This window comes from Balaenoptera acutorostrata, chromosome X (assembly GCF_949987535.1).
Source record: "Balaenoptera acutorostrata chromosome X, mBalAcu1.1, whole genome shotgun sequence".
NCBI lineage: Eukaryota > Metazoa > Chordata > Mammalia > Artiodactyla > Balaenopteridae > Balaenoptera > Balaenoptera acutorostrata.
In genome coordinates, this window is record NC_080085.1 from 120,666,648 (window position 1) to 120,680,517 (window position 13,870).

Sequence of the window (13,870 nt, forward strand, 5' to 3'; positions counted from 1 at the left end):
TGAAAACTTATTCCAAAATTCTGGGTACTTTTCGGAATATGTTATACTCTAATAAACAGCTTTTTCATTGCACTCTATGACTTTGTGAAAGTAGTATATCTATAAACAGCTTTTTTTATTGCACTCTATGACTCTGTGAAAGTAGTATATCTACAATTTCAGTTTTATGCCAAATCACATATATTGCTGCCACCATTTTTATGCCTTATTAAGAATTTTATCTTTTTTCCCTACTCTTAGCTCAAGGTTCACACACTTCTCTCCATGAATGCCCCCAGCTTATATCTGACCTGTACAGGAGTCAGTAGTTTCATGTACTTTTTAGAAATGCATGTTAAATGATGCTATTGCTGGGACTTCCCTGGCGGTCCAGTGGTTAAGACTTCCCCTTCCAATGCAGGGGGTGTGGGTTCGATCCCTGGTCAGGGAGCTAAGATGCCACATGTCTCGTGGCCAAAAAACCAAAACATAAAACAGAAGCAATACTGTAACAAATTCAATAAAGACTTTAAAAATGGTCCACATCAAAAAAATCTTAAAAAAAAATAAATGATGCTATTGCTGTTGATTCTGCTTTCTTTCAGATGCGACATGCAGCATTAAGAATGGCAGATGCAAGCAGTTTTGTAAAAAGGGCGCTGATAACAAGGTGGTTTGTTCCTGTACTGCCGGATACCGACTTGCAGAAGACCAAAAGTCCTGCGAACCAGCAGGTCAAAATCTAAATAAGTTTTTCTTTTAAGCTCGGCAGATACATTCTCCAAATCCATATTTGAACTTTTTGCATTATAACTAACCTACATAATTTTATGCCCTACTTGTTTCTACTTCCTTTTGAAATCATAGAAAAGACTAGTAGCATGGACAAATTAATTTTTCAAAATGCATCATCATTTTAAATAGAAATTCTGCAATTGTCTTCAGTCTGAATTCTTTGCTGTGTCCGATTTTTTTCTCAGACCTTTATATCATGAAGCAATCGATCTGTGTGATTTCTGTATGCATATTTGTAATTCGCCAAGTCAAATTAATGTAGTAATCCCATAACATAAAAGATACGTACGTGATTGACTGATAGGCTTCTAGTACAAGGACAGTGAATTTTAAGCATGATCTGTCCGGGTGTGGCTGGCTTACTCCAAGAAAGTTATTTCCTATCCTTGGGTCTCAGCTGAGTTTACACGCTTGGCATCAGAATAGTTCTGACAACCATCTGTTTTAAGTTGTGTCAGGCTGATCAGCACAGTCAATCTATACAGCAGTGGACAAAGCAATGTTTCCCACTCATGTCAACCATGCCACCATGTTGACAGCTGACTGGTGTGTTCAGAGCATCTCCACTCCAAACTCATACTGCTCTTCTCTGAAAAAGAAGGCAGTAGAAACTTGGATTTTGAAAAAAGCAGGTTCTGCGGGATCAATTACATTTGATAAATGAGGGGTCTTTTTGAAGCAAACTAGATATAATTTCTTTTGCATTTCCAAAGCCTGATATCTTATTAAATTGGTACATTAAATCACTCACCATTCCTCTGTAACTGGGTTCGATACCTATCTCAGCAATGCACCTGGCAGAGGAAATTAAAGGCAGCATCAGAAGCCAAGAGTATACATGCTGCACTAAAATGAAGAGTCTCTAATGCTTCAGAGACCTGCCTGCCTCCTGTCCTTCTACCTGGTTCTTGACATGCACTGCTTCAAATTAGCCTACCTAGGGAGAAGTGTGTGCGTATATCTGTTTTAACCTTCGAAACCTAACTTCCAGTGTAGACAGATAGCATAGTAGCTAAACCCTTATAAGCCCTTCTCTGTTATAAGCGAGGAAAAAAAAATGGAGAACCACCTCCAACTATTAAGTGTTATATTTGAATATAGCCTTAGCTTTAGCAGAATAAATAGGCCAAACCTAAAATAAGCTTTTCTGCCTTTCAATAGTAATGGTCCCTTTTCTCTAGCTATTGTTGATGATTTATATTTATACATAAGTATTTTGAACTAATTTCTTGTTTTCCCAACCACATGCTGTCTTCATGATACCCTGCCGCAGCTGGTTGCTATAGAAATGTCTGTTATAAGGAATGTGGATAGAAGGAAAGTGAGAAATGAAATGTGAGGTGACTTTGCTGGACTACAAATTTCCATTCTGGTTGTCCCCAGTGTTTCAGTAGATGATTTCTTTTCTTTAGGAAATAAACCAACCCAAGGTAAAAGGTGGCCAGTGACCAGGTAGATGTGGCTGTAATAATCATATCAATAACTTATTTGGTTAATACTCAACAGCCAGGTAGGTAATTAAATCACGATGATCTCTCCCCAATGGATACCTAAAGTCCACCTTGGAATCTAGAAGGCATTCTGGTCTATAAAAGAAACCCTGGGAATTCCCTGGTGGTCCAGCGGTTAGGACTCTGCACTCTTACTGCTGAGGGCCCGGGTTCGATCCCTGGTCGGGGAACTAAAATCCCATAAGCCGCGTGGTGCGGCCAAAAGAAAGAAAGAAAGAAAGAAATCCTGTTAACACTAAGCAGCAGACATCCCATTTACCTAATTCTAAACTCAAAGTTACATAGCACCAGATTTCCGTTCAGGGACAGTACTTGAGAGTAAGACTTTTTAGCAAAGAAACTAAACAGAAAGTCATTAGACTTTATAAAAGTCTTACAAAATTCAATTCTGGAACACCTCTTCTATTTCCATAAAGATGATGGATTCCTGAGCCAAATGTCCTTTTCATGAAGGGTTTGAAAACTTTCCATGAAAATAATTCAATTAACCTTTTAGTTTTAGACTATATTCACTGATTTGATTTTTTTAAAAATATCGACGGGCCTACTTCTCAGAAGTGACAAGGATGGGCCTCATTTTCCATTTTTGTAATACAAGTTCTGCTTGCCAATGAGAAATACCAGAACAGTAATTTTTTTTTTTCCATTTGTCTAGTGCCATTTCCCTGTGGAAGAGTTTCTGTCTCAAACACTCGTATGAAGTTCACCCGTGCTGAAACTATTTTTTCCAATATGGACTATGAAAATTCTACTGAAGCTGAAATAATTTTGGATAACATCACTCAAAGCAACCAATCATCCAATGACGTCACTCGCATTGTTGGTGGAGAAGACGCCATAAGAGGTCAATTCCCTTGGCAGGTACTCTATATTTATGGTGTGTCAAAACCGGAGCCCAGTGGGCAAGGGCCAGGCCAGGTGGGAGGCTGAGGCTAGGACATCAGACAGACTTATTGGGATGAGGGAAGTATTTAGGCAAGTGTTTCAACACTAAGCCGGATGAGAAAGCTCTGACAGGTGAGGAGCCGGTGAGAGAGAAGTCCAGGGACAGCTAACATACAAGGTCAAGGGGAGGTTGGCATCAAGGAAATAGCACAGCAGGATTTCAGACAAGCAACAGGGAGGTCTGGAAGCAAGGTCACCGGTGCTGGGGTTCTGCGTATTACTTCAGCTTCAGCCCCTGGGAGAACCGGTGAGAGTCAAAAAGTCTCTAGGTCCAGAGAAACTGAATTATTTCGAAGGCATCTGCATTTTTAAAAGGACTCAGGAAGGATTAAGGCAAGAACTGGGATACTGGAACCAGGGGATATGAGACAGGGGCTTGGTCAAAGGCTGTAGTTCTCAAAGTGTGGTAGCATCAGATTCACCTGGGAACTTGTGAGGAATGTAAATTTTCATGCCTCAGACCTACTGAATCAGCATCTCTGAGGGTGAGGCCAGCAATCTGTGCACTAAAAAGCCCTTCAGGTGATTCTGACGCACTCTACAATTTGAAACGCACTGGTCCAAAGGAAACAAACTTGTTATAGAAGCTAGGCTCCAAAACACCAAACAGTAGACTCGTGGTACCTAGTCCCACATTTCTCCAGGTGTTATCTGCAGACAACCCACATGAAAATCACCTGTGCACATTTCTGAGTTAACAGCCAAGGGCTAGATTTGATACCCATCATTTCAAACCTTTTCACGTCCTCCTCGCTGCACACTTAGTGTACCTGTTGTCTCCTTCCTATGGAGCCCAGCTAAGATCATTAGGAATGTTCAAGATCACTCATCCACACCTGTGCACATACACGTTCACTCGCCATTTCATCCATATGAAGTAAGATTACTGACTGTAGAGGTACCAAGCGCTAGATTTTAGTTTTTTCCAAAAGTGAAGAGCTTTGCTACTTTCTAGGATACTTGAGAAAGACCCTGCCATACTTTCACACAGATTCCTTCCTCACCAGAGAACCGTCTCTCCACACCCACGTCCACCCAGTTTCTCACAAAAGGTTACTGGGTTTCAAAAATAGGAGACAAACTGAGTGTGCAAAAGTCACTTTTAGACAAAATAAGAAATAAAACCAACCAGAATCTCTCCCCATTTGTGGATGAGCCAGCTCGACCATATCACCGTTAATCTGCAAGGTGGAAATACTTGATCTGATTGCAGACAAGAATGCAACACACCTGCTGCAGCCCAGGCATCAAGAGAAAGCTAGCAACAGCTGGGGTTTCAATGGCCAAACTAGATCTGTGGCTCTGACATAGGAAATACTGTTTAGCAATGTCACCTAGAAAAAAGTGATTCAAAATGCTGATGCGTCAATAAAAGGGGATGGGAAATAACGCGACCACGTGGGTGAAGCAATCCCACAAAGCAGCACATACGGAGTTCACTTTCCTCTGGAGTAACAAACAGTTTGAACGAACTGGAAATGTCTAGTCTGTTAAAGGTTTAGGTGAGCTGTTTGCGAGAGCTAAAGCGCCACAAGAGAAAGGGGACGACGACTTTTTCTTTGTAGACTTACGGGTGAAAGTTCCAGGCAGGCAGGTCGATCCTGGCCCCGGTTAAGAAAAGCCCTTTCCAACCACTTGGGTCGGCCACGTGGGCTGGGCAGCTCCGGGAGGAGATCTGGTTGAACAGATGTTCGTGGAATTGTTGACTCAAGCTGCTCTGTCACTGGGACAGCAGCGGCGGGACAACCCCATCCCGGAGAGCATCGAGGGCTCGGGCCCCCCTGGTGGGAGACGAGACAGGACAGGCTAGGGACCACAGCCACCCCGTACAGCTCTGAGACCCTAAGGAGCGAGCTTCACCTTCCGCGCAGCTTGTCCGCGGCCGCGTGCATTTCTTACCTTATTCTAGGGCTTTCGTCTCCGCTTCCCGGCTAGAGGAAAAGCCGCTGCCGCTGCCGCCGCCGCCGCCGCAGCCACAGCCGCGCCGCGTCAGCCACAGACGCTTCCCAGAAGCCCCTGCGCTTCCGGCCGCCTTGACCCCCGACCCCCAAGGCCAAAGGTGAAGGCAGGCTTGCCTGACCTCTGACCTCTGACCCCACATCATAGTGACAGAACACCCAAGAAAGGAGCGGAGGGAGGTGTGAGGCCAGTTTCCTTCATATTCCCTCCAGATGCCCAGCGCTGGGCTCAGAGCCTCTGGAGAACTCTGGGGACGGGAAGCAGGGACTCTGCAGGGCCACTTAGGAGCGGAGAGAGGAAGCTAGAGGGTTAACTCTTATATAGGAACAGAAAGGCTATTTCCTAGAGTCGGTGTATCCTTAGCGGAGTGGGAAACTAAAACAGAACTCGAATTTCATACAGCTACAAAGGGAAACAATGAAAAATGTGAACATTAGGGTTGGGAAATCGAAACACCTGTACCATGAGACCACCTTCATCAACAGCTTAAAAGTGAGAGATTTTAGGAAGTAGCACTGTGTTTCGGCTTTCTAAAGCTTTAATTGGGTTTTGGTCCCATGCACTTGACCCTGCCAGCCCACAATTCTGAGCATGCGCAAGCCTGCCCCCAAGAGCTCTGTCCTCCTCTTCTGCTTTGAGTTAGGATCCGACCGGCCCTGTGTGTGAAGTACCAGATCTTTCTCTTTTGTTTTATCATGGACCTCAGGTTCTGTATTAGCGAAAATTATTGAACATTTAATAATTTGAAGATCATTCTATGAGATTGATAAAAACGGAATACAATGGAAACCAAGTAGTTAAGCTTTTCTTAATCTTTTATATTAGGCTGTATCATATGCAATTGCCTGTATCTAACCATTTTAACCAACAAAATATGTCTTGAGAGGCAGTCTGTCTATTCCTTATTCTATTCTTGGCCTAAACAATCTTTAAAATGTCTTAGCATTTTCCCCAGTCTTGGCTTTCCTCAGCTTTGGCCTGAAGCTATCCTTAAAGGTACCTGAGCACTTGACCTATACAGCTACCTACACAGACCCAGTCCTTTCCATTTGATTAGGATACACCCCCATGGCAGACAACATGCAGTTACCATCTGTACAAACCAGAACTTCCTCTTTTTTTGCGGGGGGGGGGGGGGGCGGCGGGGGTGGGTGGGAGGAAGATGTTACAGGAAGGTCCTAAGACTATAGATATATCTTCACTTGGAAAGGTAATCCTCTATTTTTCCTAGCTCAGATGATACAGCTCCAATTAGCAGAAATGAAAACAACATATGTAATCTCATCTGGCCTCACAAAACTATTTTGAACAGAACATTTAGACAATTATTCTCTAGGATGGTTTGATGAAGTCTCTTTCAATGAGTCTAGTTAACCATTAAAAGCCAAAAGTGAGCATCCCCTCTGTGCCCAGAAAAATGAAGTAGGGCCAAGGGCTGGGCGAATCACACCTGTGGGCATAATAAGCTGTGCATAATGTAGAAATGGTTTTGCTCTTCATATGAAAGAAAACAAGTGTGCAAAGAAAAAACATTATTGTAAAGCTGGAGGTGGCTAGGAAGGGAGAGTGAGGGTTTACTGAAATCACAGGGAAAGGCCAAGTTTGAGTTAAAAGGTTAGGATGGGAACAGGGCAGCAGCTATTACTCTAGGCTGGCATTGTCAGTGAAGAACATCAAAACAGATATGTGAATGTGTGTTTTGCAGATGTGTGTGGGTGTGTGGGTGTCTGAAAGAGAAAACAGGCTCCTGTTAGGATGTGACAAACATGAAAATGTTTGACAGATCAGAACTCCGACATCCTTGCTCAGAACATATGCTTTCCCATTTTTCCCAACATTCTCCAAAGTGATGTCATACAAGAACTTGTCCTTGGCCAAGCAGACAGCTCATACCCAAACAGCTAATATTTAGATAGCTGTGATCCTGAGGTAGCCAAGCAAACATTCCAAAACCAAGTCGCTTGTAATATCTTTAAATGCAAATGTATTTTATGGCTTTTTCTTGGCAAAGATGTTTGCTAAAATTTCTAATACCAATCAGGAATGGGCAAAAAAACACTCTTCGGGCTTAGAAGAACACAACTGTATTTCTCAGCCATCCACCAGAACAGCGTAGAAGCTCCGGGCAGCAAGTCTTTGGCAGGAGTCAGACTAGCTACATCAGATTAGTCTCTGTGCCCAGGGGCTGTGGCTATCATTCACTCTGGCCTAACTAGCCCATTAAGCTCAGAGATGTCCAATTCACCTCTCATATCGAGGAGAAGCACCATTATATCATTGCATGTGAATGCTTAACTCCAGTTACTTGAGCAAATGTATTCAGTTGTAATCATTAGGCCCAGTAAAGAACAGTGTTACGCAAATTTGCTTGGTGATGAAACTCACCTGAGGTCTGGGCCAGCTTCATGAGCTGGTGACCAGTGCACTTGCACAGGGCTCTGTCTTCAAAAGGTTCCCGCATTTGTAGCTCAGTGCTTTGCATTTGTGTTTTGTAACTCAAGTTCAATGAGACAATGGAGCATGGGTGCGCTGGGGACCTGGAACCTCAAGTCACCACACTCTGACCTCTCAGCACCACCCAGGGATGGATTCTTGACCTCCCTCTCCCCTGTCCTCTGGTGCCTTGGCTAGCTCTGTCTCCCCTTTCCACAGCTGCCCAATGACCACTGCCACCCCCAACCCCTGGCTCACTGGCAGATGCCCCCTCCTCACCCTCAACAGCTACCATTGTCATCCTCCTCCGGCACAGGCAGGGAGGGTTGAGGCTGGGTGCACAGACTCTATGCCATTTGGGGACGGGGCGTGGCCACATGGCATCTCAGGACCAGAAATGCGTCATAGCACATTTGGAGGGTGAATGGCAGGGGCAAACCTCTTGTCCACCTTCATTCCAGGACCTGAACATATCCTGGCAGGGAAGTTGAAATCCCTTGGGAGTCACTGTTTGCTGTTGATTGCTACAGTGGACCAGTGGGAAAGATTGACTTACCCTTCCCCCTGCTGGGGCACAGGGCATCAGCACAGGGCTGGCGGAAGAGAGGACCTGGCAGCTGAGGGCTGCGTTTGTGCTTGCGTGCTCGATTTCAGGCTGTAGCCCCTGGGCACCTGTGAGGATCTGCGCTCGCCCAGCGAATATCCCCCATACCCGAGGAAGCACAACTTTAAATAGTAAATTCAAAACACCGTGATAGGTTGTGAGAGACCACAGAAGAAAAGAAAAAGGTTTGTATTTTAGTATCTTCTGTGACACTTTTCCCTGGCTTTTGAACAAGGGGCCCTGCATTTTCATTTTGCAACAAGCCCTACAAATTATGTGGCCAGCCCTGCCTGGAGTGAGCACTTTTAAAACAGAAAGGTCACCAAGCCTTGGGAATTCTGAAACCGAATTTCTCAAATCTAATTATGCATAAGGATATTCTGGAGATCTTCATTGTCTCCCATCCCAGCCACCAAATATTCTGATTAAGTCTGGGTGGGCTCCCACAGCTGCATTTTACAAGCATCCCAGATGATTCTACAGCAATCGGCCCACCAAGCACACTTGGAGAAATACTGGGTGCTTAGAAGCCTAGATTCTGAAGCCAGGCTGACTAGGGTTTGCATCCCAGCCTCACCACTAACTAACCTTAACTAACTAACTGCATATTTAAACCTCAGTTTGCTCATCTATACATGGATATGTTACTGTCACTCCACAAAGTACATAAAACACTTAGCACAGTGATTATCCATAGTAAGCAATCAATACAGGGTCAAAAAAAAATTAAGAAGATTGTTAAGTCTGGGCGATGGGTACACTGGTGTTTATTATATTGTGTGAGTTTCCCTATATTTTTACTTTTCAACATAAGAAGCAACAGCTAGAATGAGAGGGAAACCTGAGTATAGAAAAGAGGGTCAGAGGCTTGCAGTGAGTCAGGCCCATAGGTCTTCAGGTAGGAGGCTAGTGCTTTGGTGTCTAAGATTTAGCAAGTGTTCCATTATTGAATTCAGGACAAAAAGAATCTTCACTAGAATATGCCCCCAAGGACCTTCTCAGACTCACACTTGAAAGGAGTGACCACACCCCTTCCCTAGTTTATTATGAATGGGTTTATGCCTGGGGCTATGTGTGCTTTAGTAAAAGGTCAGCAGTTCACAAGGGCTAGTCAGGGCCCACAAAGGGTTTACCAAATGTTAGTGTGCCCTCTAGTGTTCACACTTCTCAGATGGAGCAAGGCCCTTGCATACACAAGAAGTGAAATTCTCCAACTTGATCTAGACATTGAGGTGGTAAAAATATTCATGAACCACTCTGGCTATACAATGAATGTACAGATGAAAGAATGGATTGGCCTCTTATCTAATAATGTCCAGGCTCAAAGCAGCGCCCAAACACCTTTGTCTGCTTTGTCCCCAAATCAAACATAGCTTAATAGACCTTTTAGGACAGAGGCAGCTTACGGATCCAGTTGGGGGAGGAGAATAGAGTTGGGGGAGACCGGAAGAAGTGGGCGAGTTCCGCTGTTTTCACTGCCTGGGTGGCCATAGCACAGCCCTTAGGGAGGCCATAGGTCTCATTTCACATCATTCTGGTTTAGAAAGGGCTTGAAAAGACCTCCTGGAAAAATCAATAGTTTTTCTCTTTCAAATGATCTGTAGCAAGGAGATTTCCTCGTGCAGGGACAGAAGACTCAGTACTAACTATTGATCCCCAGGAGTCAAATAAGTGCGTTTCTGAATGTACCTGCCATATCCCCGTGAAGCAATTCGTGCTATCAGAGAACCTGACTCACCTGGAAAAGGAATCCAAGGGCCCTGAATCATCAAAAGAAGCCATTGCCTCAGAGTTGCCTCATCTAGTGCTCCCCCTGGCTATCACTGCTCATTCTCTTCAAGAGTTTCAGAAATGGCTTTTTTGATTGTGCTCCAGAAACACTAATTCATCTTCAAAACTGACACTTTCCAGAAACACTCCACTTCCGCCAGCACCTAGAAGCCAACATTTTGCCCACTCCTCTAAACAGCACACATGTTTTTTTTTGTTCTGGATCAATTATATTATGTAGTAACATTCATAATTTTGTTTCCACAGGTCCTTTTGAGTGATGGAATTGATGGGTTCTGTGGAGGTTCCATCGTTAATGAAAAATGGGTTGTAACTGCAGCCCACTGTATCAAACCTGGTGTTAAAATTACTGTTGTCGCAGGTAAATAAAGAATGATAGACGTCTGCAACATCCGTAGATCTTCTACATGACTGCTAGATCATACTTTACTAAGGTCTAATAAGCTCATTGCCAAATAAGTTGAACTAGTGGTAGAGGGGCCATCTTTTCAAAATCCAATGTGTTCCATCCTCCAAGCCCCCCATTGTTCTTTTGGCGGACCTTTCATGTCAGTGCGGTACAATTATCTACTGATGTGTCCATTTCCTCACCAGACTGAGCCTTCCCAAAAGCCGTGTCATATCACTGATTCTTGTATCCTTGCACCTGGCACAAGCTGCAACCTGCCCTCAGTTAACATTGAATGAATGACCAAATGAATGTATTATCTGTGCTCAAAAAAGGGGTCAAAATCTTTGAAATTGGGAACATCTAGGATAATTCATAACAAGTCGATTCATTATCACCTGTGAACCATGTAAGACTTGTAACAGCATGGGTGAACAGATCCATCTATCCGATGGTCCTGAATGGCTTTTTGGTCTGAAAAGTATGCATCGGCCCTCATTACATTTTACCAAAATCGTAACAATATAAGATCTTTGACACTTGACTGCCAGGTAATTCAATGATGCTAGGTGGACACTTGGAAAACGTGTTTCTTTGTGGGAAAGACTGTGACTGAAAAAGAAATTTCTTTTCAATAGGTGAGCATAACACCGAGGAGATAGAACCTACAGAGCAAAAGCGAAACGTGATCCGTGCTATTCCTTACCACAGCTACAACGCATCTGTTAATAAGTACAGCCATGACATTGCCCTTCTGGAACTGGATGAACCCTTAATGCTAAATAGCTACATAACCCCTATTTGCATTGCTGACAGGGAATACACGAACATCTTCCTCAAATTTGGATATGGTTATGTGAGTGGCTGGGGGAGAGTCTTCAACAGAGGGAGATCGGCTTCAATTCTTCAGTACCTGAAAGTTCCACTTGTTGACCGAGCTACATGCCTTCGATCCACAAAGTTCACCATCTATAATCACATGTTCTGTGCCGGCTTCCATGAGGGAGGTAAAGATTCATGCCAAGGAGACAGTGGGGGACCCCATGTTACCGAAGTGGAAGGTACCAGTTTCTTAACTGGAATTATTAGCTGGGGCGAAGAGTGTGCAGTGAAAGGAAAATATGGAATATATACCAAGGTATCCCGGTATGTCAACTGGATTAAGGAAAAAACAAAGTTCACTTAAAGAAAAATGTATTTCCAAGGCTGATATATTTGGGATTGAACATGGACAAGGTCCTTTACTAACCACTTTCCCATCTCTTTAGATTTGAATATATACATTCTAGGAATACTGCTTTTTCTCTTTACCGGAAGAAGTCTAGCTAGAATTCATATTTTACTAGAATAAGTAGATTAGAAAATGTAATCACTAGAGAAATATACTGTGGTGGGAAATTGTGCCCATTCCTCCAGGTCCAGCCCTTGACAGAACTGTGAAGTTAAGTTCTTCATCCTGCGCATCAGGCATTATGTTTCTCCACTGGGGCGACTCCCTGCTTCTCCATCCTTAGCAGCATTCCATGTGCCAGGTATTTCTCACCTCTCCCATCAAAACGTTAAAATTTATTAGATCCGTATCCAGGATATTTGGTCTAGTCCATCACAAGGCCAGCACCACACTCATGCAGGAAGAACACAGGAGCAGCTGACAGGTTAAAACTCATGGGAAACACTACTTTTTTTTCGGTACCCTTATTCCTGCATCCTTTGTCCTTGCCAACTCCTAATCCCCAAATCAGTTTTGCTCTTTCTCTCTCCCTCTCTCCCCTTTTCCTTACATAGGCATTAAAGGAGGGAAGGGGAGCATGATACTGTTTTACTGCTGTGCACAATTATATATACCTATCAAACCCAGACTTGCTCTCAGTTTGGTCTTGGACTTGCTTTTCATCACATAGGGATGAAGTAAGGTGCCTGAACTTGGAGGAAAAGTTCCTCTCAGACAGTCACATTATTAAAATACATACATAATGGAAGGAATGACCCATCAGAATAGTTTCCTAAGAGCTTTAATTGTGTTGTTATGGAGGTTTGACTAGACATGCTTCCATGAAGGCAAACTGGCATGTCATTGTAACCAAGAAAGCTGACATCAACCCAGGTGTTTTGTCCCCTGTCAGAACAGTCAGTTTGCAACTAAAGCTAATAGAGTCTTCAAGAAAGAATTTGTTGGTGTGTCTCCAGTGTTGTCTAGGGCTAAGGAAGAAGTTGCCCAGACCAGAGAAGATAGGCATCATGCCTCCTCAACTGGTGTATCACCACAGTGAAGAGGGATGCACTCATTCCAATGAGCCAACCAACTCCCTTTTTCTGGTTCATGCTCCCCAAGCCACTTTTTGATTATAATTAGGCCTTCTATATTGTATTTTCTAGAGGGTTACTGACCAACCAACACATCAATCACATCAATACTTCGATCTGTTAGACTATTTCCCTTTGTGAATTAAACTGGTGTTCTGATTCATACCTTGGCTTTTCACGAATTTGGGTGATGTGAATCATTTACCCTGCATGTGATTACATGTGGAACTACTGACAACATCATGTTTTGGACCCCTTTGACCCCACCAAGCTGCTGCTGCTCCTGCCCTCATCTCACCCTCCGCCAGGCCTCACACTTGCTGATTTATTTCAAGTTACTCTAGTTAATCCCTTTTTCCTTTAGTCTTTCAAACATAAGTATCAATAAATGTAGTTTTCAATTTCTCAAAAAGTGTTTCTTGTTGAATCATTCCCAGAGAGAGCTCTCAAACCCTACATTCGGCAGGACACTCAGAAGAATGTGTCCAAGTGCCATATGACACAGCAGAGATTTGATGGTCTGCTGTCACCCAGCTTTCATGGGAGGCAGCGTGTGTGTATCCTGGTGAGGACAGTGGTCTGGATCCACATGGGAAGATTGAGTCTAAACAGCTGTGAATATGGCCTTGGATAAGTCACTCCACATTTTGTGCTTTGATTTCTCCATTGTGCAATGAGGGAGTTTGGCAGGATGCTCTCCAAAGGCCCTTGTTGACCCTGTGATAGTCGGTGGGTTCATGTTCTTCCATTCCTTTATTCAACAAATATTCAAGGAGTGATTACTGTATGCCAAACACCAAGAGTGTTCATTACAATTTAAGTTCACATTTATATATTTTGTGAGTTAACTAAAATAATGAATGTGAACTGCCTTGTCAGTGCCTACTACACTACTACACAGTACTTGCTCAGTAAATGTTAGCTGAATCTGAACCCATGTTTATCCCACAGTAGGAATTAGTCTTGTATTGAGTATCAGGAGAAGAGGACATACTTAAATAAAAATAATGCCTGGGATTGAGGTTTCATGAACAAACAAAAGAAATCAGTTCGGCTATTGTTGGCTAAAGGAGAGAGAGGAGACACTGTAATGGTCCACCTAGGGTAAGGAGGGTACTGATTCATGCAAGGAAACACATTACTTCAAATTTGAATGAGGAA

The 13,870-nt window shown here is 43.4% G+C and overlaps 1 protein-coding gene and 1 non-coding gene across 2 annotated transcripts in view; both read left to right on the plus strand.

Moving 5' to 3' along the window:
- Window positions 1-13,121, plus strand: part of F9 (coagulation factor IX) — a 29,325-nt gene extending 16,204 nt beyond the window's left edge. Inside the window, exons 5-8 of the mRNA XM_007176522.3 lie at window positions 585-713; window positions 2,941-3,146; window positions 10,264-10,378; window positions 11,044-13,121. Of these exons, the coding sequence (XP_007176584.1) occupies window positions 585-713; window positions 2,941-3,146; window positions 10,264-10,378; window positions 11,044-11,591 (998 nt within the window). The 3' untranslated portion in view covers window positions 11,592-13,121. The remainder of the gene's footprint in view (window positions 1-584; window positions 714-2,940; window positions 3,147-10,263; window positions 10,379-11,043) is intronic.
- Window positions 2,383-2,455, plus strand: TRNAK-CUU (transfer RNA lysine (anticodon CUU)). The gene has a single exon. It is a non-coding gene; the product is annotated as a tRNA-Lys (tRNA).
- Window positions 13,122-13,870: the final 749 nt, after the last annotated feature.